At 32.9% G+C, this 27,793-nt stretch overlaps 1 protein-coding gene across 9 annotated transcripts in view; it reads right to left on the reverse strand.

The window, feature by feature from the left end:
- The window catches only part of CPEB2 (cytoplasmic polyadenylation element binding protein 2), a 62,736-nt gene that overhangs the window by 1,512 nt on the left and 33,431 nt on the right, over positions 1-27,793 (reverse strand). For 5 of the 9 annotated variants that reach the window (XM_036990705.2, XM_036990679.2, XM_036990728.2 and 2 more), the window contains 7 exons: positions 26,224-26,247; positions 16,000-16,170; positions 14,631-14,720; positions 10,197-10,315; positions 9,804-9,918; positions 6,645-6,826; positions 1-2,492 (listed from right to left, as the gene is read on the reverse strand). The exon at positions 1-2,492 is cut by the window's left edge and continues 1,512 nt beyond it. In XM_036990705.2, coding sequence (XP_036846600.2) covers positions 2,265-2,492; positions 6,645-6,826; positions 9,804-9,918; positions 10,197-10,315; positions 14,631-14,720; positions 16,000-16,170; positions 26,224-26,247 — 929 coding nt within the window. In that variant the 3' untranslated portion in view covers positions 1-2,264. The remainder of the gene's footprint in view (positions 2,493-6,644; positions 6,827-9,803; positions 9,919-10,196; positions 10,316-14,630; positions 14,721-15,999; positions 16,171-26,223; positions 26,248-27,793) is intronic. The other 4 variants (XM_073237823.1, XM_036990712.2, XM_073237822.1 and 1 more) reach the window with 1 other exon arrangement.

Consider the following 27,793-nt stretch of genomic DNA (forward strand, 5'->3'; position numbering starts at 1 on the left):
AATTATGAAAATAAAGTTAAAAAATCTGCGAAATTAAATATCTAAATAATTAACATTGCAAAACTACTGATTTCTTTTCTAAATTCCAAAAATTGAGGTATAGCAAAGGAGATGTCATCAGTCAAAAAAAGTGTGCCATAAAATAGCTGACTGTTGGAAAAATCTCTCACAGAGATATAAAAATAGTGCATAACAAATGTCAAATGGATCAAGGTTGGCAGGGTTAAGGTTAGAAAAGAATACTCCAAAAATCTGGAGGATCATGGTTAAGTAACAAATAGGGAACATCGACAAATAAATTAGTAAAAAGCTCTTCTGAAAACAGCATCAACTTTAAACATTAAAAACTTGAACTACAACCACAATAAAACAGCAGAGTTAGACATGAACCACGTATTTTTACAGTACAAAAAAGCACACCATAGACAACCAATATTAAGATCAACACTTTGCTCACATGAAGGATTGTCCCAAGGGGTTGCATTAAAGCAACCCCCTTGTAATTTTCTCTCTTTAGAGTCAAGAATCTTAGTTCTGCATTTTTAAAAAACATCTACCATTGCTGGGTGCTTTGCTTAGGTTGCAGAGTAACTCTTACGTTAAAATATAGGGGCTAGTTGCATTAAAAATGCTCTAAAGAGAAAAAATACCACTAATGATATTCTAATAGTGTTCAGTACCAAGAGAAACTCTTTAGCTAGTGCATGTTTCCATGCCACTTTCTCAAAAAAACTGCAAGCAAAGTCATTACCAAATTCCTTCATCAAAATTTAAAAAAAAGCAATTCTTAACCATTAAGAACAATGTTCCATGCAACAGTGACCCCAGTTTAGACAGAAGACCCCAATATACATAGGTCAAACATGTAAGCAAGTTTAAGCCAGATTTCACCATTGTCTTTTCACCATTGTCTTTAAGGTAAAATTGAATTTTATGCAACTAGCCATCTGTTTATTTCCCCATCTCCATTTTGACTGTACTTAGGTTTACTAAAGTTTGCATTCTTCTATTAAGTTCCTTTGTTTAAATATGGGCTTCCCGTGGGTCTAACATTTGGTGACTGGTTAGCAGTGTGCTGGCCATCTTTGGTTTATAAAGGATGTCATAACCATGAACTATCAAAGGGGCTAAAATCAACCTTCTTGAAAATTCTAGTATTTTTCTCTTATTCAATCTTTTATCTATACTATATATCACTGCACATGAATTAGAACCGCACATCACAAAATTGCACAGGGATTACAAATATTACATCCAGTCTGCATAAAATCGAATTCCACTACCGACCAGGTCACAAAATGGCTGCACTCTCTAATCTAAAACTAATTTGCATATTGTACACAGGTAGGACAATTTTTTTAACTTGAAGTCACAATAATGCATGCAAGTTTGCTTTTTTTAAACAAATTTTATAATTTGTTCATGCTACCTAGATTCAAGAGAGCTTTTTTGAACATTTGCAATACCTCACCTCTTGTTAGTTAATAATTCTAGTGCATGCATATGGTGTATACAGGTAAGTAAACATGCATTTTTTTTTCACATTCTAAAACTATGGCAGTTTAGGCCATATTGTGCTGCCTGCATTTTATCTGCAATGCAGTGTGTCTCTAACGTTTTCAATCCCGTATTAATAGGTGGCATTTACACATAACACCTATATAGCAGCAAAGCTAATACAGCTTGTGATTAAAAATGTTTAAAAATAGCTAATAAATCAGATTATCTTGAGGTATTATTTCTTGCAAGTCAAAATGGAGAGCAAAAAAATCAACCCTAATTTTTAGTTTATGTATACACTGAAAATAGCAACAATAAAAATAAGCATTTGTAGCAGACATATTCCATCTTCACTATTATTTTGCTACCTTTGGTAAGTTACTGGGGCAGATCTTGAAGTTAAAAACCCACGTTTAGAAATAAGTGCACGCTTCACCCACTATATAGCAGCAGACTGTTTGCCCCTACGCAAAACATTCTCATATCTAATTTTAACTTTACATATAAAAATAACTTGGAGAAAATACAAAAAAACATTTTATTTTAACATGAAAATATCACAAAAATTAGTAAGCCTGAGATGTAGGGTTTTGGTGAAAAACAAGAGGCTTGTAGTGTTTTGGCTGCTGATAAAGATGCATGTATTGATAGCTGGGGTGAAAGCAGAAGAATGCACTTATTTCTTCTGCATGTCAGTATCTTCAGACACAGTAAGCCACATGCACCCTTTCTTTCCTTGTTAAACAGAGGCTGGTTTGCTATTCTTAATTCCAGCGGAAGTGGATCTGACGTGGGCGATCAGCACCTTCCTTTACCAATGGCTTATGGAACTCACGTCCTGCACGAGAGTGGATATTTGCCCAACAAAACTCACAGTAATACTGCAGGCAAGTGACATTGGCACAAAAAAAGGGAGCAAATTTTCCACCACAGCGTGCGCCCTGGCATTCATCACACATCTGGTCATCTAGCACATATGGCTTTACCTCCACCTAGGAAAAAGAGAGAAAATCGTTTCAGAAATCATTTTAGAATTAAAGTATTCATAGGGTGGTTCTAGAGAAAAGGACCAGCATTATACATTAAGACAGTAGGTGGCTTTTCAGGGAGAGAGCTTTGCCATATGGTAGGTTAAAAAAAAAGAAAACATCCTGTTCTTGCACTGATTATCCTTTTACATGATGTTTCGTGTTGATAATAGGTTATGCTGTCAATTTTATTTTGATACATTTTCTTCACAGGTCTATAAACTCGGTGGTATTTACTACATTTTCCAAAGACAGAAAATATTTTTTAAGACTACATAAATCGATTTGATTTTCAAAACATTCTGAAGCAACATCTTTAAAACATGTATGAGTTAATATTTTCAGAGGTGGGCATAATTGTGAGTGAAGAAAAGGGCTTGGAGGCAAAGGTTTTTACACCTATTTTCCAGCATTCCAATACCACTCAAGATAGCACAACCCTAATGGCCACCGATTATGGCAGAGCTTTTCTACTGCAGATGAGAGCAATGCCTGCTGGTGAATAACTGGTCCAGATGCACCAGAACTGTGAATAATCTTGTTAAGGGAATGTCTAGACTTCTGTGAATTTATGGAGTCCAACTCCTACTATGTAGGCCTGATGTAGTAGAACACCTTAGACTCAGTTCTGAATGCTAAACTTCTTAACCTCAGTTTCCACAACTGTAAAATGACCAGAAGATCGGAATTTGCTTCATGGGGTTATAAGGATTAGATCATGCAAGTAAAAGCATTTAAGACACTGCCTGGCAATACTCTAAATTAGTGTTACCTACTATTAGCTGCCACAGCCTTGCTTTCTGGCTTGTAATAACTTTATGCATGGGAGGTTCCTAACTTTCTCTGACTGCTTAGTGCCAGGCAGCCTAAGATCTCAGCCTTTCCTGAGGACTGGAAAGAGAACTGAATGTTTAAAGGGCTTAGTCTGAGATAAAGTTGTGTTTGACCAAGGAAAAATAATGACCCAACAATTTCTACTCTGAATGTACTTGCATGTGTGCAGAAAATGAATATATTAAGAGTATTTTCTGTATTATTTGTAACAACAGCAAACAACCTATAAAACATTTGATAGGAAGGTAATGGAATTACATTGCATTTCATTGATTAGGTTTAGGATAAACATTTTACATATATTGTACATTTTGCTTTTTTGAATTGTCTGCATATTTTGCATATTTTCCTGCTGGAGTTATTTTGTTTTATTAATTTTTAAGTTCTGTTTGAGAGTTAAGGATTTTTTTGACCTTTTTTTCCATTGGCCTTTGATTTTTAAAATGATCCTTGACACAAATTCTGAAATTCTTATGCTCAATCTTTATCTTTGAACTTTTTCACTATGGTTCTATCTTGATTGCCAGGGTGCTATTTTTATTATTTTCATTTTAACTATAATTAAGGGCAAAAATTACTGGAACCAAAGAATATATCAAAGTATCATGAGAATTACTGTATTTCAGTACGTTAGATAATAAACTCGGTAGGCAGTTTAGTTGAGTACACAGTCCTAGCAGAATATCTAGCACAAAGTGGAAACTATAAATACTTGAATAAATGTGATACATTTATGTATGTTTTCTGGGTTTCCTTTCCCATAGTTATTTCTTGCCTTTACTGTAAGATTTTATCATATATAAATTAGACAGTATTTGTGTTGTTTTTATTTCCATAATACTTCATCAATGCTAGATGCTCAGGACCTACCTAGTGTAAAACTATTGAATAAAATTCTATGAATACAATGATTTCAATTATTTGTATATTTAAGTTCTAGATTATTTTATGAAACTAATCAACTAAAAAAAATCATAGATTTCAAAAATGGAAAACTGGATTTCAAACTTACAATTTTAGACTATAATCAAAACCTTTTTCTGATTAACAATAATCTCTAACAATTAACTCTGTGTGAAAGGGAGTTTCATCAATTCTTGACTTACTCTCTTTTTCTATTATGCCATCTCTCCCTTTTTCACTTCAGAGAACCTATATAACATGTTATATCACCTGGATTCACAACTAATAAAATAATTATTATAATTATCCAACTTGAAGTGTAACATAATTCACTCCATTAAGTACCAGAAGTTACAGTGAATTATACTGCTTATGGAGTAACAAAACTATAATTACGTATTTGTGGTGATTGTGCTTCCCAGTCTCAGGGAGATGAAACTAAACATCTAAGTGTTCATGAGCCTAAAAGGTAAGTTGAACAATTTTAATCCTCTCCAAATAACTATATTCTCTATCTTTGGATTATCAGTTATAAATGTGATTTAATTTATTTTTATGCTTTAATAACTATATTCATATTGGAGACATGAAAGACATAAAGGTTAATGATTTGTTTTTTTATATAAGCAATATAAGTGACTTATAAAACATTTAAGGCTCAAATTATCTCAAATAAGCTCAAAATATGCCTTAGTAGTACTTATCTGAAAAAGAAAAATCTTTCTGTTAGATATTTCAATGCCTTTTAAAGAAGGCAAATGTTTCTCAATTTACATGCTCTGCATCTGAGTTGCTCTTTAAGAATCAATACTCTGTCCCAAATAATTGGTCCTTCACTACTATAATTTTGGAAACAAAGAGGTGTGAAGTATGGCAATGCAACAATCTTTTCCCTCTGCTTGAGGTGCTTGAGGGAAACAGCTATAATTATATACAATGTAAGTAACTTCCTCTCTGACTCTCACCTCTCTGCAAAAGTGGGGTTTAGACTAGATCAGTGGTCTAAAGATGGCTGCACATTAGAATCACCCAGGGAGCTTTATAAATGGCTGCTGCCCAGGCTGCATCCCAAGCTAATTATAGCAGATTCTCTGTAGAACCCAGATGTCAAGAATTAAAGTTCCTGGGTGATTTTAATGTGCAGCGGAGTAGATTAGAGGAACTCAGATGTTCAAACCAGTTAAAAAAATAAAAACAGAGCCCTCCTCTTACATTTCTTTCTTTTTTTTTTTGTGCTGGGGGTGGAGGGTGGCAACTGCATGCATGAACTGAATTTGCTGTAGTGTTTTCCTCAATGGGATGGTTTGGTAATTAAACTGATCACTACTTTGAGTCAATAGTCTAGTCAGTTGATAGCCAGTTTCATAACCAGCTTCCCTATCTCCAAAAGTTTTTTAATGCACAAACAGCCTCACAGAAGAAGCTTCAAGAAACTCTTATACTGGGCAAGTAAGAACCCACTCAAATTATATCTATGGATATAAAAAAGTTAATTTATCTATATTCTTTAGTATATTTCATTTGTACTATAAATGTAAACATGATTATTTTAGAGTAATGCTTAGCTACATATAGGAATTATTCACAAATTCGAGTATGAAATAGATTTGTAAATGAACAATTGAGTTTTATTCATTCTTTTCCCCAAATTCAGAATTATTCACTGTGCTGGCCTTCAGTTAACATTCACAGTGTTAGGACCTTAACAGTGCTACCAACGAGTCATTGTTTTACAATCTAGGACAATTATTTTGTATATTTACTTTATTTGTATATTTACTAGTGTGCATATTTAGGGAAATATACTCAAAGTATTTTTTAGATTTCATAATAAATGAAAAATTAACACTTAAGTAGCACTCAACTCAGTGCCAAGCTGTATTCTAAGTTCTTCTACATATGTGAATTCATTTAATCATCACAATAACTGTGAGAGAAATACTATTATTATTTTCTGTTTTATTTAAGTGACAAAAAAGAGGCATAAAGAGGGTTAAATTCCCATGGATGTAACAGAGCAAATGATAGAAATGGGATCCTAGGCAGTCTGGCTCCAGGGTAAAGCTCTTAAAACAAGCTCTGCCTCCATGGTTACAAGGATATTAAGACTTTATTAGCTGATAAACAAATTTGACATGCCTTTAAAATAACATTTGTATTTGCAGATTGTATCTAAAGCTTAAAGTACACTCAAGAATTTTACATTTCAGGGGTATTTTGATATAGTAATACAATACAATACATAATACAATACAATATAATGTATATACATAATATAAAAAATCCTGTTTGAATTATATTATTAACTGTGGGCTTATAAGCTTTGAATCAGCATTTTATTATATAGGATATTAAGTGATTTCTTAATAAGCAACTTACGCGTTTATCGATATCACCATGTTGAAGTTGAACAAACCGAGCACTAATGGCAGCAATATAGCTCTGCTGATTGGAGAAAGCAACTCGACCGGCACCTTTTGGGTATTTTAGCTCAGGATCTGTATCAATTCCTGCATAACAAACTCCACCATACAGCCTGTCCATGATCATAGCAAGTTCCACTTCAAAAGGAAAAGAAGTTTTACATTGAATGTGAGATAACAGACTAAATTAACAATTTTTTTTTTTTGAGAGGGCATCTCTCATATTTATTGATCAAATGGTTGTTAACAACAATAAAATTCAGTATAGCGGGGTCAATGCTCAATGTACAATCATTAATCCATCTCAAGCCTAACTCTCGTCAGTCTCCAATCTTCTGAAGCATAACGAACAAGTTCTTACATGGTGAACGAATTCTTACATAGTGAATAAATTCTTACATGGTGAACAGTACAAGGGCAGTCATCACAGAAACTTTCGGTTTTGATCACGCATTATGAACTATAAACAATCAGATCAAATATGAATATTCATTTGATTTTTATACTTGATTTGTATGTTGATCCCATATTTCTCCCTTTATTATTATTTTTATTTTTATTTTTAATAAAATGCTGAAGTGGTAGGTAGATGCAAGATAAAGGTAGAAAACATAGTTTAGTGTTGAAAATTAACAATTTTTAAGTATTTTTTTAAAAAGTAAAAGTCAATAGAATAAACACTGCATGCTCTTTTCTAAATTCAATCTTTTCACCCATATACTAGATCCCATCTGCTATCACCATATAAAAATTCATTCGGCAATTCTCCCTCTCCTTTCTGTACCATCAGTTTTCTCCTCTATACTGGATCATTTCCAAGTATGCTGTAATTTGTCCCTTCTTTAAAAAAATTTCTGAACCCTATTTTTCCCTCTCAGTGACTACTTCATTTCTCTGTTCCCCTTTACAAATTGTTAAAAAATTTTTCTATACACCCCAATCCCTCGCTTCCCATTCTTTATTCAACTCTTTATAACCAGACTTTCACCCTATGACTCTACATGAATTGCTCATGTCAAAGATACCTTCCCTACTGCCAAATACAATGGTCAGTTGACCTGTAAGGAACACTGAACGTAGTTAATCTCTTCCTTTTCCTTGAAATACTTTCTCTATCTGGCTTCCAGGACACACTGTTCTACTAATTTTTCTCCTACATCACTGAAATTCCTTCTTAGTTTTCCTTGCTAGCTCCTCCTCAACATCTTGACTTTTCAATGTCAGAGTACCCTATGTTTCAGTCCTTCTGTTTCTCTTTATGCTCATGGCTCTGGTGACTTTATTCTATTACATGACTTTAAATACCATCTGTCTGTTTTCAGCTCCTAAATTCCTATGTCCAGTCTGGGACTATCCCCTGGACTCCAGGCTCATCTATGCAACTATCTACTGGACAACTCATGTTGCTATTTAACAGACACTGCATTACTCAGTGTGCTCAAATCGAGTTTTTGCTGACTCAGGAAGCAATGGAAAAGATGAAATTGCCAAGTCAAGACCCTCAGCTTTATCTTTTCTATTTTCTTTATTCCTCACTGCATAAGCAATCCTGTGTACTTGATTTTGAAGACATACCTGGAATCTAATCTCACCTCCTTCCCTAACATCTTGCTCCAAGCTATCATTATTTTTCATCTGGATCATGGCAATAAATAGTTTATCTCTTTGCCTCTGATCCCTTCCCCACCTCCCAGGTTCTTTGCAAAATAGCAGCAAGAGTGATTATCTTAAAAAAAAAAAAAGTATCACATAATGATAGCTTAACTGAAATATCTACTTGGGAGCTATGAATGGTGCCATAATTTGCTTTCAAAACAAAGACCCCAATTTTTCTTGTAACCTGCTCTTTCTCTAGTGTTCCTTATCTTGATAAAAGGTACCACTATCTACCTGGTGGTTTAAGAATGAAAGCTGAAGATTCAGTACAGTTACCTCATAAATATCTGTGACATCTATTCACTTGGCTCTTTCACCACTACCAGTTTAATTCAAGTTCCCATTATCTGTCTCGTGAACTGTAAAAGAGGATCCTAAAATGGTCTACACATATCTACTCTCAGCCTGGCTCCATTAGTCACCAACTAAACTGATTTTCCAAAGTTCAAATATGATCATGTCTCTCCTTTGCCTAAACCTCTTCATTGGTTTTTCCTTGCTCTTGGGATAAACACCAAATTTGCCTGTTGGACTTGGGTAATCTCACTACTATTTACTTTTTCAATGTCTTCTTGTGTCTCTCCCCTCACTCCTTATATCCCTAGTCATCCACTGTGGGCTTCTTTCAGGCCCTCAGTGCACTCTGCTTCCCTCCACTGAAGATGTCTGAATGTGCTACCCTTTATCTGAAATATTTTAACAACCCTCCTACCATTCCAACCCTACTCCTTTTGGTTCAATCTTTATATGTCAGCTCAAATACAAGTATCTTTAAAATACAAGATTATATCACATTCCCTTGCTCTATGCTCTTCTATTCCCTTTCTTATAGTCTTTCTTTATAGCAGTTATATTCTGAGTATTTGCATGTGTGAATAGTCTTTTAACGTGTATCTCCCATACTGGAAGAGGATGTTCTCAGTGATGGAAGGTTCTAGTACACTTCACAGGGTACAAGATACATGAACTTGCATGTACAGCGGGGAATTTATGTTTATAATTATGTTCTTAATTGACATCTTCCCAGGTAGATTTATGGTTCCTGGTTATTGATGAACAGAAGTTTATAATTAACTCATCTAAAGTGCTACTAAAAATATCCATATTTCTTCTTCAGATATAATAAACCCACATAAAATAAACAGACCCAAAATTCTCATATCTTAGAGAGTTGTACTTAAGAAATCAGACTTATTTGAGTGGCTTACTCTTATAGTGTCTGCATGGAGTTAGCTGTTAATATTGATGAGTATCCAATTCTCCAGTTACCTAATAACTTCCAGAATGTTTCTAAGAATTTGTCTCAGAATTCTGTAATAAGCAATCCACCGGAGCAGGAGAAATCTGCCCCTCACCCCATCAATAGTCTGCCATGTACACAATAACTACCAAATGTTTACTGAGCTAATTAATCTTTAAATTATTATTTTAAAACAAAATTGATTAACGTTCTACTTACCAGCCCTTAATGGCCTAGGAACACCTCCAACAAAAATTGTTTTTCGAGGATCCAAAGGTTGAGAACCATCCATCACAAAATCACTATCACTTAAATTCCAAGGACGGATCTGAACCTATGAAGAACATCATATTACTGTATTGAGTTTTATTCCCTTGACAGCTTATGCTGTTTTGTGCCAGTTAATAGTGGTCCTTTCATTTCTCAAAATTTTAGATAGTAGGATGTGGAAACAAATTGTTACTATTTTTTATCTAGATACTATACATTATCTAAGTTTTTAAAACTGAACTCTTAATATGGTAGTTTAACTTTTTTTTCATTAACAATCATTTCAAAACAGTTTTGGGTAACTTCCATTTGTAACCTGAAGTTCAAGTAGTATTTACTTACTGGTTTGTCTTTAATGGTAGGGCTAGAAACACACAGATAAAGTTTTCCATCTTCTTCAATACAAGCATCAATTAGTGCCTGAACTGAGCTCTCTTCTTGAAAAAGAAGGAATGCATAGCCTGTAATAACCATTAAAAATGAGGCAGGATGTTAAGGTAAGTAATTTCATCCCAAATTGCTGGACTATTTCAAAAATACATGCTTTTGGAAAAAAAAACTATGAAATAGGACTAGAACCATTACATTTGCTGTAGAAGAACACAACATCCTACAGAATACACACAAAACGGATTTCAATAAATTAGTTAGGTACTTTATATAGAGCACTTACTACCCAACACTGCTAAAAGCTTTACATGAGTTACTTAGTTCTCACAAATTGATGAAACATTTCATTACTCCCATTGTAAGAAGAAAATAAACTGAGGTAGCAAGTGGTTAAATTACTTGCCCAAAATCAGTCACATAGGCAAGTGGTTTGGTTGAATAATTTCAAACTTAGGTCAGCCCTAGTATCTCTCATGATACTGACAAAGATTTTGTCAGGATTAATCAGTTGACCTTATTAGGAGTTGAAGAGTCCTATAAATGCCCTCAGGGTAAGCAAAGTTCTAGACCATACTTGTGGACTAGAGAACACTTGGAAAAGCCCAGGAATTTCTGTAAGTACAGGGAAAATTCCACAGTCAATCTGACAACTTCCAAATGATATTAAGAAAACTATCTTAGGAGGTTGGAATGAACAGATTCCTTAGGATGGGTCAGAACTTTTAAATCAAGTCTCTACTTGGATGCACTGCAGAATACTTTAAATAGTTTGGAAACTATGTCTCCAAATAGTTTGGATCCAAGCTTCTGCTTAGATACCTGCACCATTTAGAAATATGCCCATACTCCTTTCCTTGCAATAACCAATTGTCAAACTTTAATCAAAAAATCATGCATCCAGCAGGAAGAATAGACTTCATTATTAAAAAAAGGCATCAAAATTTATACTGCAAGTCTCTATTAAATGGTTATTCCCAGCAGCTGATAACTATAAGTGACCTAAAAATATCCCTTTTCCTTGACAAGATTTCTATGCAAACAAACCCAGAACACTGTAATCTGGTCCCCATATGAAGACGTCATCAAGCAGGGCCTGCACGTCTATTCCATTACAGAGTGGGAAGTGTGAGGTCACATTTTGCATAGAACTAAAAAAAACACAGCTTATTGCTAATAATGGCTTTTACTACCACAAAGGTCTGCTGTGACTAAAAAAATACTTTATTTCAATAAAATTAGAACACCTGGTTGAATGCATGAGCAATCAAAACCAACGTATATAAACAGAAATTTAAAACCGTATGATTATGGAAGATTAAAAAACACATCTTAGATTTTTTTAATTCCTAGAAACAATTTAAATATGCTTGAAAAAATGAAGACTATTCTTTAAGTGAAGGCTTTAATTCTAGAACAAACTAAGAGATTTGAAAGCTATAACTATTTTGTAATAATTGAGAAAATGTAAGATTTTAAGTTAAATATTTTTAATGTTTTATGATGTGAATTATTTTAATATTGCTGAATCTAAAATCATACTTAAAATTCAACATCTTTAATATTTCTTATTTTCATGATATTTAGGTAAGAAATGCTTTTATCACAAAAATAAAGCAACATGGCAGGTAAATTATGATCTAGCAAAAGCAAGTCATTAAATTTTAAAATACTCTTTCCAAAACATACTACCCAATAGTTCTTTAGAATTTACTAGAGCAGGCTAATATATCCAGTGAGGTTCAAAATAAGGTGAACCTCATTTACTGACAGGGAAACATATGTACATGTGTGGCTCAGTATTGAATCGCTCATGTCACTGCCTTAATTACAAAGTAGCTTCACCAACTGGATGCTTCAATACCAGTGTTTTCCAAACCATAGAAAATGATGAATTACAATGATAAAAGTGCTTGAAAGAATAAGACTTGGGAACACTGGTCTTTGGCAATTGCTACAATTAACTATAATGACACCAAAGCAACTATGATTTGCCAGTGCTAATTTTTTTTATTTTGTTTGCAGTTTGAGAAAATAAACTAACCATCACCAGAAAAACCACAAGGACAATGAAATGGGAACAACAGCAACAAAAACAGCAACTACTGTATTTCACTGAATTTGTGTCTATCTTTCTAGGCTTAAAGTCCACCACCTCATTACCTGAACAAGAGGCTAATGCAAAAAATGTATACGATTTCCACACAAACCAATTCTAATTCCTTTGGAAATTATATTTCAATCCCTGCCTGGAACTCTGTTCACTTCCTTTTTATCTATCTGAATTGCACAGTACCTTTTTAGATTTAGTTAAAATTTCTCAGTGAAGGTTCCCCTGCCTACTTGAAAGTAATTTCTATATGCTACAGTATTTATAGTTTTTATCAGTTATTAGTCAATTATCATTCCATGAACTACTGAGAATACAAAGATGAGTACTGAAATAATCTGACATTAATAAAATAATCATGTATTTGTAAAGTTTTAAGAATGTAATACTGCACTGTGACTAGTGCTACAACATATGTACATGATGAGACATGCAGGAGAGCCTGTAGCAGGAGGATGTGACTTCACCGAGTGGGTCCTAAGTTCCCTGTGAGCAACTGATATTTAAGCTGAGATAAGTAGGAGATATACAGATGAAGAAACACTGAAAGAGCCTTCAGGCTGAGAGAAAACCACACGTAAAAGCTTTGAGACAGGAGAGAGCAAGGCCAACTTTCAGAACCAGAAGGGAACAAGAAGCAATAGTGGGAGAAGAAACCAGAGAGGTAGGGAGGCTGAGCAGGGCAAATGTATTTTTGTCTTTACCCTAACAGTAAGACAAACCACTGAAGGGTTTTAAGCAGTGGGGCAAGGAGCGGCACCATCTGATGAGTTTTCAAAGAGATTACTCTAGCTGTACTGTGGGGAAAAAAATGGAGAGAACCAGAGATATGATCAGACTAGTCACATGCCTGAAGTAGCCCGGGCAAGGGGTGATGGCAACTTAGGCAGGAATATTAGAAATCAATAGACATTTTTCTGGAAAATGCAGTAAAACAAACTATGAAAGGACAAGGTAATAAAACTGTGGACAACAATAAATTAAACTAAGCTAACCTGTGAAATTTTGTATCTTCGTGGAGCTATTTTTTTCTCTAAACTAAGGATTTGGGACCTTCAAGTCTAGAAAGCTCCAAAACTGGGTGTACATTTAGAATACATAGCTGTAATTGGATTCTCACAGAGGCAGATCCAGAAACCCTACTTAAAAGAAGTTCTTGATTCCCTTAAGTATAACACATAACAATTAAAAAAAAAATCACTGCATCATCCCCTTTCTCTAAAAATCTACACTAACTGTTAATTAGAGGTTCTATAATACTCAGTGACATAAAATGGAGATGGCCCATACAATTCATCACCAGAAACCTTAACTGGTTTTTACGTGCCAACAGCTGTCTAACATGTCCTTTCCCAGGGCTACAGTCAGACCACTTAACAGATCTACTAGAATCTTTTTTCCAAGCTTGAAAGTTTACCTAGCCATGAGAATAACAGGGTGTTTCTTCTTTTCTAAAATTATATTTCAATGATGTTCAAAGAAATCCTTGTCCTGTCAACTTCCCCCTTTCTTTTATTCACTTCAGAGAAGCTGCCATTAGCAATCTGACTAACTGACTTTGTGATCGATTTTCTCCCCTCCCCTCTGCTGCTCACTGTGGGCAGGGGATACTTCCTCTTTCCTCTGATGGAGCCTTGCTTTACCCAAATGAACATTAGCTTAATTTGTGGTTCTTACACTACGGTGACAAGCCATGGCATTTTCCTAGCAGTAAGTTACTAACACAACTAGGTCTCTTCTTCACATCTTTTCAGATAATTGGGGGTTTTTCTGACCAGTCATATTCTCCTTGATCTAAATTCACCCACAGAGTAAATAAATACTGTTTTGTTGTTAACTGCTATTACTTGGAACACTTAGGTAAATCTTACCATATTTAAACTACTCATAGTTTATATTTTATTCTCATTTCACAGAGATCTTAATTTCACTGAGTAAAGAGATGTTTTTGTGTATCAGTATAGTTAGAATTATACTCTAGACAGAAAATACTCAAACATTTGTTGATTTGCATCTTTGAAATCATCAGCAAATCATTTCAGAGAAAAGCACAGCATATCTCTATGACTCCCAACTGGCTTAAAGTGAAGCTGGACAGTTCTGAGGACTATGCTTCCTCACCCAGCACATTACCAGGCTCAGTAAATTACTCTAGAAGTTTTTATATTAAGATGTGATGATACTCAATTCTAAAAGAAAAGAAAACAAAGTAATTGATATTGTCTCTCTTGCTCTCAAGTAACTAATCCCTAGCAAATATTAACAGTAAAAACCTTTACCTTTTGGTGGGAAATAGGACTTGCTTTCTGCTTTATGAGGCCAATCTACTACCAAAGGTCCAAATCTTCTGAAGCTAGCAGTTATTTCATCTTAAGAAAAGTATAATAATAATCATTAGAAGTCAATTTTAATGATTCAGAACACAAAAATCCCATATTTATAAGTCAAAATCTTCATATTTAAATGTGCTAAGATAGCCTAAGTTATAAAATAGCCTAAGATAAATGGAATATATATGCTAGAAACATGTCTAATATCTTTATTAAAAATATACATAAAACAAAATAGCTATTTCAGTCAAAATAAATTCATTCTTTTGAATGAGGCAGCACATTGGCCAGAATAATCAATTCATTGTGAGTTTTAAAATGTTATATAACATTATGTTGATACTAATGAATTTATAATATACCAAACTGTAAATAACACTGGCTTAAAAAACACAACATTATATCAAGATAAATAAAGATATCCATTACTACTTAAATGAGTAAAATCTTGTAGGGGAAAAAAAAAGATCTGCTGAAACAAGATGTATAAAACTGTATTACTCATAAATTACACTAGGATCTGATACATGCCAGGTGGTTTCACTGAGACACATATAGGCCAAATTCAGTGATATGTTCCAGGTTTACTCATCACAAGGAAACCTTGTTATATCATTGATATTTAGAATAAGTTTGTGTATATTTGAATCATAACTGAAAAATTTCCCAAATTGTAGCAATATCTTCTGTTAGTTGTGAATGAGTGACAAATTTTCCACGAGCTCATAAACATTAGCTTCAATATTTTCATCTTTACCCTGAATTATTTTTCTTTTATTATTTCATTTTTGATGTTTATTAGTCTTTGTATAGCTTTAATTTTCTGTTTATATTCTGTTTACATTACTCTTTGGATTTTGGATTTTATAGTCTCTTTCTTGCCTGTTTCTAAGAGCACATTTATCCTTAAAGAAATTAAACTTCTGACTGCCATGTACTGCAAGCAGTTTCATAGTTGGTTACCTTCATTTCATTGCGTGCGCGCGTGTGTGTGTGTACAACAGTTATATGAAATGTTTTACATTTTACATAAATATATAAAACAAAAGGTTTATATATTCAAATATTTTAAAATATAAATGGCATTATGTCCTAGGGTATGAAATCTAATTTACAAAAAATGTTCACATTTTTTTAACATATAAAGGAACAAACTTCGAAAAAATTATTCAAGTACCTCCATATTTCAGCAGGTAACAAAGTATTTAAGCAAAGATAAATAGTCTAACTGAAAATCTCTAGAGGTTAAAAATTCCATACCCCCATTCATATTATATCTCAGATTTTTATTTTTTTAAAGCCCAAATCATCCCTTTACCTTCATCAATATCTGGAGGAAGACCACCAACAAAAACTTTTCGAGAGAAACGTTCTATTCGCTCTCCATTCTGATGAGCTGAGTAACATGTGGGTGAATTTAAAACACCAACTTGGTCATTATGACCATCATCCAGCAAGCCGTCATCTATTGGAAAGAGGGAAGAACGACCTAAAATATAAGAAGAAACATAACTTGAATTTTAGACCTAAGAAAATGATTAAAGTCAAGCATAAAATAGCAATGACAAATTCAAAGGCTTAAAAAATGAAGGTGATATAGGAATAAAAAATTAAGAGACATTCACATAGTTTAAGATTTTAGTTATAATTAACCAGATTCAAGAGAGAAAGTCCGAAGAATGACTTAGAAATAAACATAGTTGACAACAATTATGGCACAAATACTAGATCAATTTTCTATGGAAAGCAGCAAGACTCTGATTTATGGGGTGGTTAAACTGGACGTGTAACAGGAGAAACCTTTTAGAAACTGGTGGCAGAAAGGAAATGGCACAGACTAAATAGGTAAGAGGACATAATAAAAAGACACTTGTAGACTACAGTAAGAACGGACCAAGAAACAAGTAATACTTGCATATAAGGTCTTGAATTAATTACACAAGTGCCAATTTTATGAAGGGTAGACAGAATTTCTGAACATCAGCAAAACAAAAAAAAGGCAACCCCTCTAGGACTCTGGTCTCCATCAGAACCCACCCTTCAGGGGTGCAACCTTGTATAAGGCACATCCTGTACAATCCTCTGCAGCAATCCTGATGCAGATGCTATGGGGATCAAAAAATAAAATGACCTAATTAAATAAAGTCCCTTACTCTCAAGGAATGTACATTTAGAAAAAAATTTATATTTGTAAGTATGGCACATATCCATACGAAAGCATCAAAGTGCTTCAGTGGAAGTATGCTGGTGGAAGAGAACAGTCTGGCTAATAAATGGGTAGTTTCTTAAATTACCAAGTGAAATTGCCTGTCATTCGTAGTAAAAAGGGAAAGGTAGTGGCATTAACTTACTTCCACTTACTGATATAATTAGAGAGGACAGTATATTCCAAAGCAGAAATGTTTGTAAGAACATGGTTTTAAGTAAATTTTTCAAGTAGAGGGAAAAACATAAGAGAAAGCAAGGGGAAAAAATTAATCTTCTTAAGAAATAGGGAGTAGTCAAGGTTAGTTGAAACATGTTGGAAGCAAGAACAAATAAAAGCCAGAAAACTACTTTGAGGCTAGCCAGAATACCTAGCCTTGAGTGCCAGATTAAAGGAGACACTGTATTTAGTAGGTGCTGGGAAAAAAGGGGGGTTGGAGGCTCAAGCAAGATTATAACCTTTTTTGTGCTTTAAGGAAGACTTATGTTAACAAATATGGTAAAGATGGTTGAAAATGAACAGATTAGAAGTTCTTCAAAAAATTCAGGGAGGTTGGATAGGGGAAGTGACTGTAGCAGTAAAAAAGTATGAGAAACTAAACAAGAAAAAGGATGGAAAGGAGGAATCACAACAAGGTTTTAGAATATGGGTGTTAAGAATCATTAAATATAAGGATAGTAAAAACCAGAAAATAGTACAAGAAAGGGAAATATGTTTTAGATATGTGAAGTTTCATATGCTGATAGGATGTTTAAAAGTAAATGTGTGGTAGGAGATTACAAATAGAGTAGGCAAAGGAAGTAAATCACATTTCTGAGAAAATAATCTGGAGTCAATGACACAGAGGTGATAGTTTAAGGTTCTTTGATAAATTACTGATAAAAACTCCAGAGAGAAATGATGCAGATAGTTCCTTGGGAAGCTTACACAAAAGAAATGGAATAGTTAAGGAGACTGATGAAGGAGTGGTGAAATAAATAAGAGGGACACCAAAATATTACTGTGAAAGAGCAACAAAGAAAAATAATGTAAGAAATAATGTAAAAAAGAGCAATGAAGTAATGATGTGAGATGTTAAGATGATGATTTAAAAAAAATGACAGCTGTGTCTGTGGACATGCATGATCTTCAAAGGTTGCAGTTTGAGTAAAGCTGGGTGGGAGTCACACTCCACACAGAGTTTTATAAAAAAAATATCAGAAGAAGATGACTCTTTAGAGATTTATTAAGGAAGGAAAAATAATATGAATGTAGACAAGTTTTTTCTTTCAAGATAGAGTAAAGAATTGTTTCTCTGAATGAGAAGACAATGCATATAGTATGTAGCATGTGCTGTAACATATACAATAAATATTCAACATAAAATGTTAAACAATGTTATCATCTTGAAAAATGTGACACATGATGATGCAAGTGACATAAACAAAGACAATGTGAAATGTGTGGCCTACACAGAGCTGGAGCTCGGTGAGAAGAAGGCGGTGCTGCACGTCTGTGACCGACAGTTAGCCAGAGAGAAAAATCGCATTTGGTAGAGGAAATAGGAATTATTCTACAGATCCAAATTCAATTTAAATAAGGTGTTCTGAAAGATACTCTTGTTCACTGACTTTGTATTAATTTAACCTTCCCAATATCTATCAGAAATAAGGACCAATGAAAAACAAATGTCAATATTCTTTGTGGTCAACAGAAAAAAAGCCCTTCAAAATGAAAAATGTTCTACTTAAAATAAACCTCATCAAGATCCATTAAAATATTAACTGTGAGCAACTTTCTAAGGCTGGACTTAAAGTAGATGAGGCAGAGAAACAACATGTATACTAACTAGTTTTTGATTAAATGACTTAAACTTTTTATCTTAACTATAGTATTTTAACTATATTCATATTATAACTAATCTTAAGAATTATGATAAATTACTATAGTTAAGTTCTAACTAAAATAAAGTATTACAGCTAGTAAAATAATTATCAAAAATCTGTATGTCTATAATCTATGAACCAAAGTTCAGCTAAACAAAAGATATAATGGAAAGGCTAAGAACTTATCACACATTAGCCATACTAATAAAAATCTTCATTAGAAGAAATCAGATGATCACTTTCTAGAAGCTATAAAAGCAATTAAGAGTTAAATACTCATTTTAAAAGAAGTTAACTGAGTATATCATCAACAAAAATATTACTTTTGACCTTGCTAATTATCCTTCTATATAAGCAAATTAATGAGTATAAAAGGAGAACCACTAAATCATTATGTCATCCATATACAGAATACTTTAAATGTGCTTTCTAAGAATGATACATACATATATTAGTATATGAAAACAATTGGCAATAAAGGTAAAATTGTATGTACTAAGAGAATTTGATTATCATATTATTTGGGCTAAAATATTACCGCAGTTTTCAACCAAAGTTAAATTACCTTTCTCCTTCTTTGCCCTGAAACTAGGATATATTTTCAGGTTCTTATACCTCAAAAGAGTCAAACTGAATCATAATGAAAACACAATATAAAACTTGTGGGATGTAGCAAAAGCTACATGCTTAGAGGAAGATTTCCATACTCGGAGGAAATTCACAATTTTAAATGCTTATTAGAGAATAAGAAATGTTTAAAATAAATAATCCTAGTTTCTGGCACAAAGAGAAAAAGAATAGCAAATTAATATAAAGAGTAAGATGAAGGAAATAAAAAGTAAAATAAATTGACAGGGAAAACAGAGATTAATGGAAGGAAAATCAATAAAGCTAAAAGTTGGCTCTTTAAAAACTTACAAGATCAATAAACCTCTAAGTCAAGTTCATCAAGAAAAAAAGATAATTCGAATTACTAATACTAATTATGATAAAGGGGACATCAATCAACACAGAACCTATGGACATTAAAAGTTTAAACTTCGTAACTTGTTTTGCAACCCTCATACTAAAACCTGACAAAAACATTATGAGAAAAAACTAAATACCAATATCTCTCATGATCATAGAGGCAAAATTCTAAATAATATATTAATAGACTGAATCCAGAAATATATAAAAATGAAAAATACATCATGATTAAGTGGGGTTCACTCACTCCAGGAATGTAGGATGATTGACATTTGAAAACCAACTACTGTAATTCATCACATTAACAGAAGGAAATAGAAAACCATACAATCATTTCCACAGATGTAGGAAATAGATTTGATAATATTCAACAACATTCATGATAAAAACCCTTGGCAAACTAGGAAAAGTTGGGAATTTCCTCGATGTGAAAAAGCATAAAAAGCCCAGAGTGTACATCTTTAATTTTAAGCTATTCAATGTTCTCCTTGAGGTTTGGAAGGATGTTGATTCTATTTCTATTCAACATTATACTGGAGGTAGAGCCGGTGTAATATGATGAGAATCGTAAATTAAAGTCTCAAATATTAGCAAGGAAAAAGTAAAACTGTCTTTATTTGCTAAGAATATGATTCTCTGGAAAAGACAAAAGAATCCAACTACTAGAAATCAGTGCATTTAATTAGGGAACAAATGCAAAGTCAATTATCAAGAAATAATTAATTTCTAAATTATAGTAATAAACAAGTGGGAAAATGAAAAATAATGCCATTCCCATGCCATAAAATCTCATCAAATACCCAGGAATAAATTTAATGAAAAGATGTGCAAGACTTCTACACTGAAAATGATAAAAACTTGCTGAGAAGTTTTAAAAGACTGACATAAATGGACAGAGAGAAGAAATCAGTATGTAAGATGTAAATTCCAAATTATCTATTGATTTAATACAATCTCATTCAAAATCCTAGCATTTTGTCTTCTAGAAATACACAAGTTCTGAAATTTATGGTAAATCCAAAGACTCAAAAGAGTAAAAAAAAAAATTACACAAAAGAACAAAGGATTTACACTACCAGATTTCAAGACTTACTAGTTAACTATGGATATTAAGACTGTAACACTAATGTTAATATAGACAAACAGTTAAATGGAACAAAACAGAACCCAGAAATAGACCCACAGATATAGAGTCATTTGAATTTTTCAAAGGTACCAATGCAAGTCAATGTGGTAAGGAAGAGTTTTTCAATAGATGCCGGTGGAACGATGGATGTCATGATTTTTCTTAAACTTGAGACTGAAATTTGTAAGTTTCTAAAAGCAATTAATTATGAAATTTTTAAATGCTTTCTTCTAAGATAGCTGATATGGCTGTTCCTAATGCTCTTACAACAAGAATTAAAAGTATGTTTATTTCTCCAGATAATCTTAAAGGTGAGATTTCCATGCTGTTAAAATCTGCAACATACTCTAAGGATAGTGATTAGCAAGCACTATATTCAAAACAATTCTCAAGTGCAATTAGAGTTGCACTGCTTGAAATGGTAGGGATTTTTTTTTCTATTTTAGAAATTATCAGTTGATCTTGCTATCAAACACTTTATATTCTCTAGCTGTTATTATGAAATAAGCCCAACCCAAAATTCTTGACCATACAAGGCAACAAGGATGAACATTACACAAAAATGTTATTTCAATGGTTCTAACTCAAAATTTACATATACATCCACACTTGTATGTAGTAACACATACATATACATATATTCACAAATACATGCATATAAACATAAGAAAACATGAGAATTAACATGAAAGTAGTTACAACCAAGATTAGAGATTCTAACTAAGGGCTCTTTAAGAGATTTATAAAGAATGGGATAGTTTTAGATAGAAAAGGCTAGAGGAGGAAAGAGGGGAAAAGTGATAGGTAAAAGATACTTGATTGAGCAAACAGAAACATTCCAAATGCTGTATCTAAGTATAGGAAACTGGAGATATTCTTAACGGTGTGTTCAAAAGTCCTTCTTACAAATCCAAATAAAATAACTTACAGTAAGTTAGCCATCTAAAATGTACAATAAAATTTTTAAAGGTAAAGTAGTTACAATAAAGATTATAGATAAAGGAAGTAATTAGATGAAAGAGTAAAAAAAAGAATAAACAGAGGTTTAAGGTTGCCCAATCACTGCCAGTGTAAGAGTCTGAGATGGTTTCCATATTGCCAGGGCTCTTGAAGAGGTCACTGAAATCCTTCTAATTGAAGGTAACATTATAGGATATTCCTATAACAGGACTAAAACATACCTTCTCCAAAAATAGAAAATTGATACAGTAATCACTGAAAATATGAGCCTCATTTGTTATGGATAATCATGACTCAAATTACTCCAAAATATTTTAATAAAAAGGATTAGAGAATACACTTTACATATTCTTATAAAAACTGTTTCTCTATAGTAAAAACTACATTTTGAGCTTCCTAAACTGAAGGCAGAACTAAAGGTTAAATTATGAACATGCTGCTTGTGTGACATTGGCAGTTTTCCCCTAGCATCTGGTCTATGGGTGTGCACAGGTATGTGTACAGCACACAAGCACGTGGCTGGAGAGTGGTGGGCAACTGTTATCTCTGACTGGCAGCTTTGCTAATATACCTGTGCATTAGTAACCATACTGAGTTTTCAGATTTCAGCCTCATTCTGGAAGTCCAGAATAAAGACATTTCTCAACATATCAATGGGGGTGTCAGGAAAGAAAAAGAAAAATTTGTATAAAGCTAGCCAATATACGTCTTTGCAAATTTAATCTTTAGACATAATTTATTTGCCTTAAAATTATGTTCACTAAAATTTTGTTTTTTTAAAAAATTGGTATTACTGGGTATAGATGTAGAGCAAGTAGTCAGTCTCTTTGAGGACAGGTCAGTAATTTTTTTTTCTGTAAAGGGCCAGACAGCAAATAATTTAGACTTTGAGGTAATACATTCTGTTGTAACTACTCAACTCTGCTGTCATTGTAGGTCCAAAGCAACCAGACAAAAGGTAATGAATGGGCATGGCTGTGTTGCAATAAAGCTTTGTTTACAAAAACAGAAGGCTTGGTCTGTGGGCTATAGTGTGCTGACCCTTGTCTTGCAGTTTCACTCAGGCTTTTGTCATTTTTTGTAAACTCTGCCATTCCCTGACACTTACCAAAAGTATTATGAAAGATAAAGGATTTCAGCCATGATTTACCATATAAGGGTTTGGGAGTGCTGATATTAGGGGGGTATACAATTCTCTGGCCACTTCACAAGATTGTTTTTAGAGTCAAGTAAGTTCAAATCAAGTCTAATCAAATCAGAAAATCCTGAGTAAACTTTAAAATAATACACAGAATACTGTATTAATAATTCCTTATTTATTATAGCACATAAATCTGAATGGCTACACAGCATAAATAAATCCAACCTAACCATACCACCATAGTTTCACTCCCTTTAAAATTATTTCTTCTATCTCCTTATTGCATATATTATCTACTAATTCAAGCTTTGGGCTCACCTGCTAGAAAAAAATAGCCTTCTGGTGTTTAGTATAATTAACTAAAACAGGCTCATTAAATTTATTATTTAAAATATGCTACATACTTTATTATTTCTGGAGCACAACAGCCCTTCCATCCTTTACTAAAGGGACAAATTAAGAATACAGAAACATTTTAGGTGGAGAAATAGAGCTTCAATTACACTTCATACCTCCCTTCACAATCCCAGACCAATGTAAGTTCACTCTCAGAATGGAATGCAAGAACCCTGAACAAACAATAAATAGAAAAGATAGACATTTTCCTCATATTAAAGTCAGGTCCCATTTGGGAATCTTCTTCCCTCTTAATCCTGGGCCACAGGCAGCTCTGAAGTAGAGCAACTGACTTCCAGGGTATAGAGAAACATCAGAGTAGGGGCAGGGGAAAAAAAAAATCTTTGCTCTTTCTGAATTACTTCCAGTATAATTACATTTTGCTTATTCCTAAGGTATATTTCATGTATTTGTACCTAGAGCCAGCCTGATTTAAAGTTCTTATTGACATCATTAAGGAAATTAAAATATCTAAAGTCATTTTGGTAGTGATTTGGTTTGACTGAAGGCTACTGGGAAATAAAACTTAAGTGAAATCAGCTACTCTGTGTCTGATCTTAAACGTGAGTCAAAGGTGGCACATAAGAGAAAGAATAGTTCCTCCTACACTTGACTACAAAGTCAAATGCCTTGACAGTAATACTGTTCACCCACCACTGCACTAGCAAAGAGCAATGTCTTATTTTTGGCAAGAATTGTTATCAACTCAGTGTGACACATCACACATGAACAGTAAACCTGATACATATGAATTTTTTTTTTTAGAAAAGGAAAATTACTAAATAAATGAATACGTGCAGTTCTTTTGATAAACCAAACATAAAATACAAAGTCCATAAAAGGGGGACATTGGTAGTTAAAAGGTCATCAGTGTAATGTTGATATTACATCTAGAAGAGAAAGGAGAAAAAATTAGTGGAAAATAGGAAGAGAGCCAGGCTGCTTCTAGTCCTTTCTGAGTCATTCATTTGGTATGTATTTTTTAAAATGCTTTATTACTACTTACTATACTTCCAAATTCAAATAAAATCCCTGAATAGCTATTTCTAATGGATATACTTTCATCTGACCATCAAAATCAAAATTTTAAAAGCAGACTCCTACTATTCATAGAGGACCAACTAAAGAAAATCTCTAATGCTATATAACTCGAACATTCAAGCTTTATCATCCCACACTCAGCCAAGTGACTTCTGTCAGCTCCATCTTGAAGGTTTGTATCAGAAGCCTTAAAACCATGCGAGAGTCTCCTTCCTTCCAATGCTGGAGGGTAGTTCTGAAGGAGAGGAAATTTTCATGGCTCTCAGAGGACAGAGATATAGTAGTAGCAAGATCCTATCTATCTAAAAGCAGAATTTTTTTCTTTTTCTTAATATAATTTTAGTCTACAATTGCTGAACTGAGATAAAACAAAATAAACACCAACATGCCTTTCAAATAACTCATTCTTACGAACTTCTTAGATAATATTTGCACCAGAGTATGCCAAATTAGACTAAACATAAATCACTAAGGTTAAAAGATGAAAAGTGTGTAATAAGAAAAGATCCTAAATTGCTCTATAGTCAAAGATACCCAGAAGTCACAATTGGTAAGGGTTTTTTCTAGAGAACTGAAGCTCTATCTTAAAATAGCATAGTGAAATAATAAAGTCCATAGACCTGAAAATAGGTACTAAAATTCTAAATTTTCCCTTTCTCAGTTATCTAAAGATAACAATGCTTAGAAAGTTACTTAGCTTCAGTTATCTAAGTCTTGAGTTTCTATATCTTTTAATTATTTAGTCAGAGACTTAAAAAATCGAGAGATTCAGTCAAGTATTTGAATAAACTAGATTCCAAAAATGAAGTTAAATTCTGATGATGGAAATATACAACTGGAAATACTACTTAAGAAAATAACTTATCAGTCATGGAAGATGGTTTTGCTTATTTGTACCCATGACTAGAAAAGAAATTGAAGCACTGGCACACATACGTAATAAAATTTGTCAAAAGGCACTGTTACTACTGTCTCCATGGCTCAAGGGAGATTTTAGGGGTCAAGGAATATCATTTTTTTCAGTTTGGCTCTTAAAACTACTGTATCAGTATCTTGACTACTGCTCACTGAGGATAATCTGGTAGTATAAAAGCTACGTTTGCTTCTCTTCATTCCATCTATGTTTCTCCCTCTTAACTTCTAGACATGAAAGAGAGAAGCCAAGTTTAAGCTACAGAATATGTCAGCTGCTTTCCTAGTAAATTTAATAGTCAACATTCAGTCCTAGCTTTTTTTCTTAAAATAACAAGAACCTTGAGAGGAAGACAATTATGGGAAGAGAGAAACAAAGAGTGTATGTCTTAGAGTGAGGGAGAGAGAAAGGATTATATTCTTAGAAGACAGAAATATTAGCAACATGATTTTTATATATCAGTGTTAACAACAATCTATTTGGTATTTGTTATTTTCAACTGCATCAAATTTAAAACTAATAAATTAGAGCTGTAAATTCTATGCTATAGATCAATCAGTTATAGATGTAAAGAGTAGAAAAATTATATTGCATGTCACCTTCACTAGCATTTACCAAACACATTTCTTACACAAACCATAAACAGCTTTATTTTAAAAGGTATAAAAATAACTTTTAAAGGAAGTTAAAATCTTAGTTTAAGAAGGAAAAATTCATGAAATAACCATATTAGTAAGAAAATAAGCTTTAAAGGTTAAAGGATTTAGGATACAAAACTTTGATAAAAAGTAAGTGCTCAAATCAAAACGCAATTTTCTGTGAGGTTTCAGACATTGCATTATGAAATCTGGAATAATTAATTATATCATTGATCAGTAAAACCCAATTAGAAACACTTATACCAAAGCAAACAGAAATGAATTACCTCGTCTTCGCCCATAACTCCTTGCTGCATGTAAACAAAGGACAAATTGTAAAATGTCAGAACTAAAAATAAGCCCACATACACATATATTTGTGATATGAAAAGCTATGTGGGCATCTGGTAATTAGTGCTACTTTAAGAACCATGACAAAGTCACTATATAATATCTGCATGATGTTTCACCATTTACAAAGCATTTTTATTATACATATCATCTGAACTATATAAAAATCAATAGGAAAAATAGAATTTATTCTCATTCATGTTAAAATTAAAGAATAAATGTTTCTTTCATCTATTAGGATAGGAGTATGTAACACTTTACAGTTAAACAGCATCCCAAATAGTTTTCTCAATGAATGGGAACAACTTGAAACAGATCCTTTTTTTCACCCTATTTATTATAAAGAATAATATAGCATATTTAATCCAACAAATAGCTATTCAGATCCAATTTACATTACACCAAGCCCTGCAGAGAAAAAGTACTGGAAAGACAGAAGAGTGAAAAGATAGAACAATATTAAATTGATACTATGAAGCCTGTATAGCTTAGATTGAATATAAATAAATCAATCCATGTTCAAACTTGTTTAGTTGAAGAAATGATTAATGACATAGTATTGCTAATAATAGTCTCAATCTTTCTGGTACGTTTCGTGACAGCTATCTATGTGTTTATGTCTCTACTATTGGGGTAAGAGGGATTCAAATACAAATTATTAGTTGTATCATAGAAAAGTACTTATATTAAATGCCATGTAAGTCAGAAAGGCATTTCCATCTATGTTAACTAGCAGTAATTCCTTACGGAGAAACAATGCTGCAATTTATTTTTCATAATAAACTATCAGTCTGATAAAATCAACAACTTGCTTTTAAATAACTTCTTCCCCCAAATCTGACTGTACAATAAGTATTTTTATCCTGGAGTTAATATATGAAATCAAGGCAGTAAACAAACAAATTGTTAAAATTAGGTTCTTACTTCATGTTCATGGATTTTTTTAAGCCCGGGAAAAACATGATATTGAACAAACCTCAAATCAAAGTATGCATTAAACTTTGTCAAAAATCAATCTCCCCAAAAGTATGAAAGTTAAAGATCTAAAGAAATCATTTCATATCATTAAATATATTCTATTACATATACTTTACAAAATATATATTTAATTTTACTAAGGCTTTAATACAGAGAAGTATGTCTACAAGGTGAGAATATAACATTAGTTTGCCTATAACAAAGAGGAGGTCAAAAACAAACTTGTTAATTCTTAGTTATTTACATTTCAAGATGTAAGTCAATAAACATAAAGCTTACATCAGAGTCTTTTATATAAGATAATTTAATTTGCATCTCTGTCACTCTACTATCTTTCTTTAGTTATATTATCTACTGCAGACCTAACCTGTCCATGAGCTCCAATTACCTCAAAGTCCAGAAGATATACCTTACTAGTATATTAGTACCTGTGTGTGTTTATGTATATATATATAGTTTATATAAGTATTACCTGTATACATAGTTTATATACAGCATGCCTAACTTATATTTTAGTTCTGGGTGAGG

The sequence above is a fragment of the Manis javanica genome, chromosome 5 (assembly GCF_040802235.1).
Source record: "Manis javanica isolate MJ-LG chromosome 5, MJ_LKY, whole genome shotgun sequence".
Classification (NCBI taxonomy): domain Eukaryota; kingdom Metazoa; phylum Chordata; class Mammalia; order Pholidota; family Manidae; genus Manis; species Manis javanica.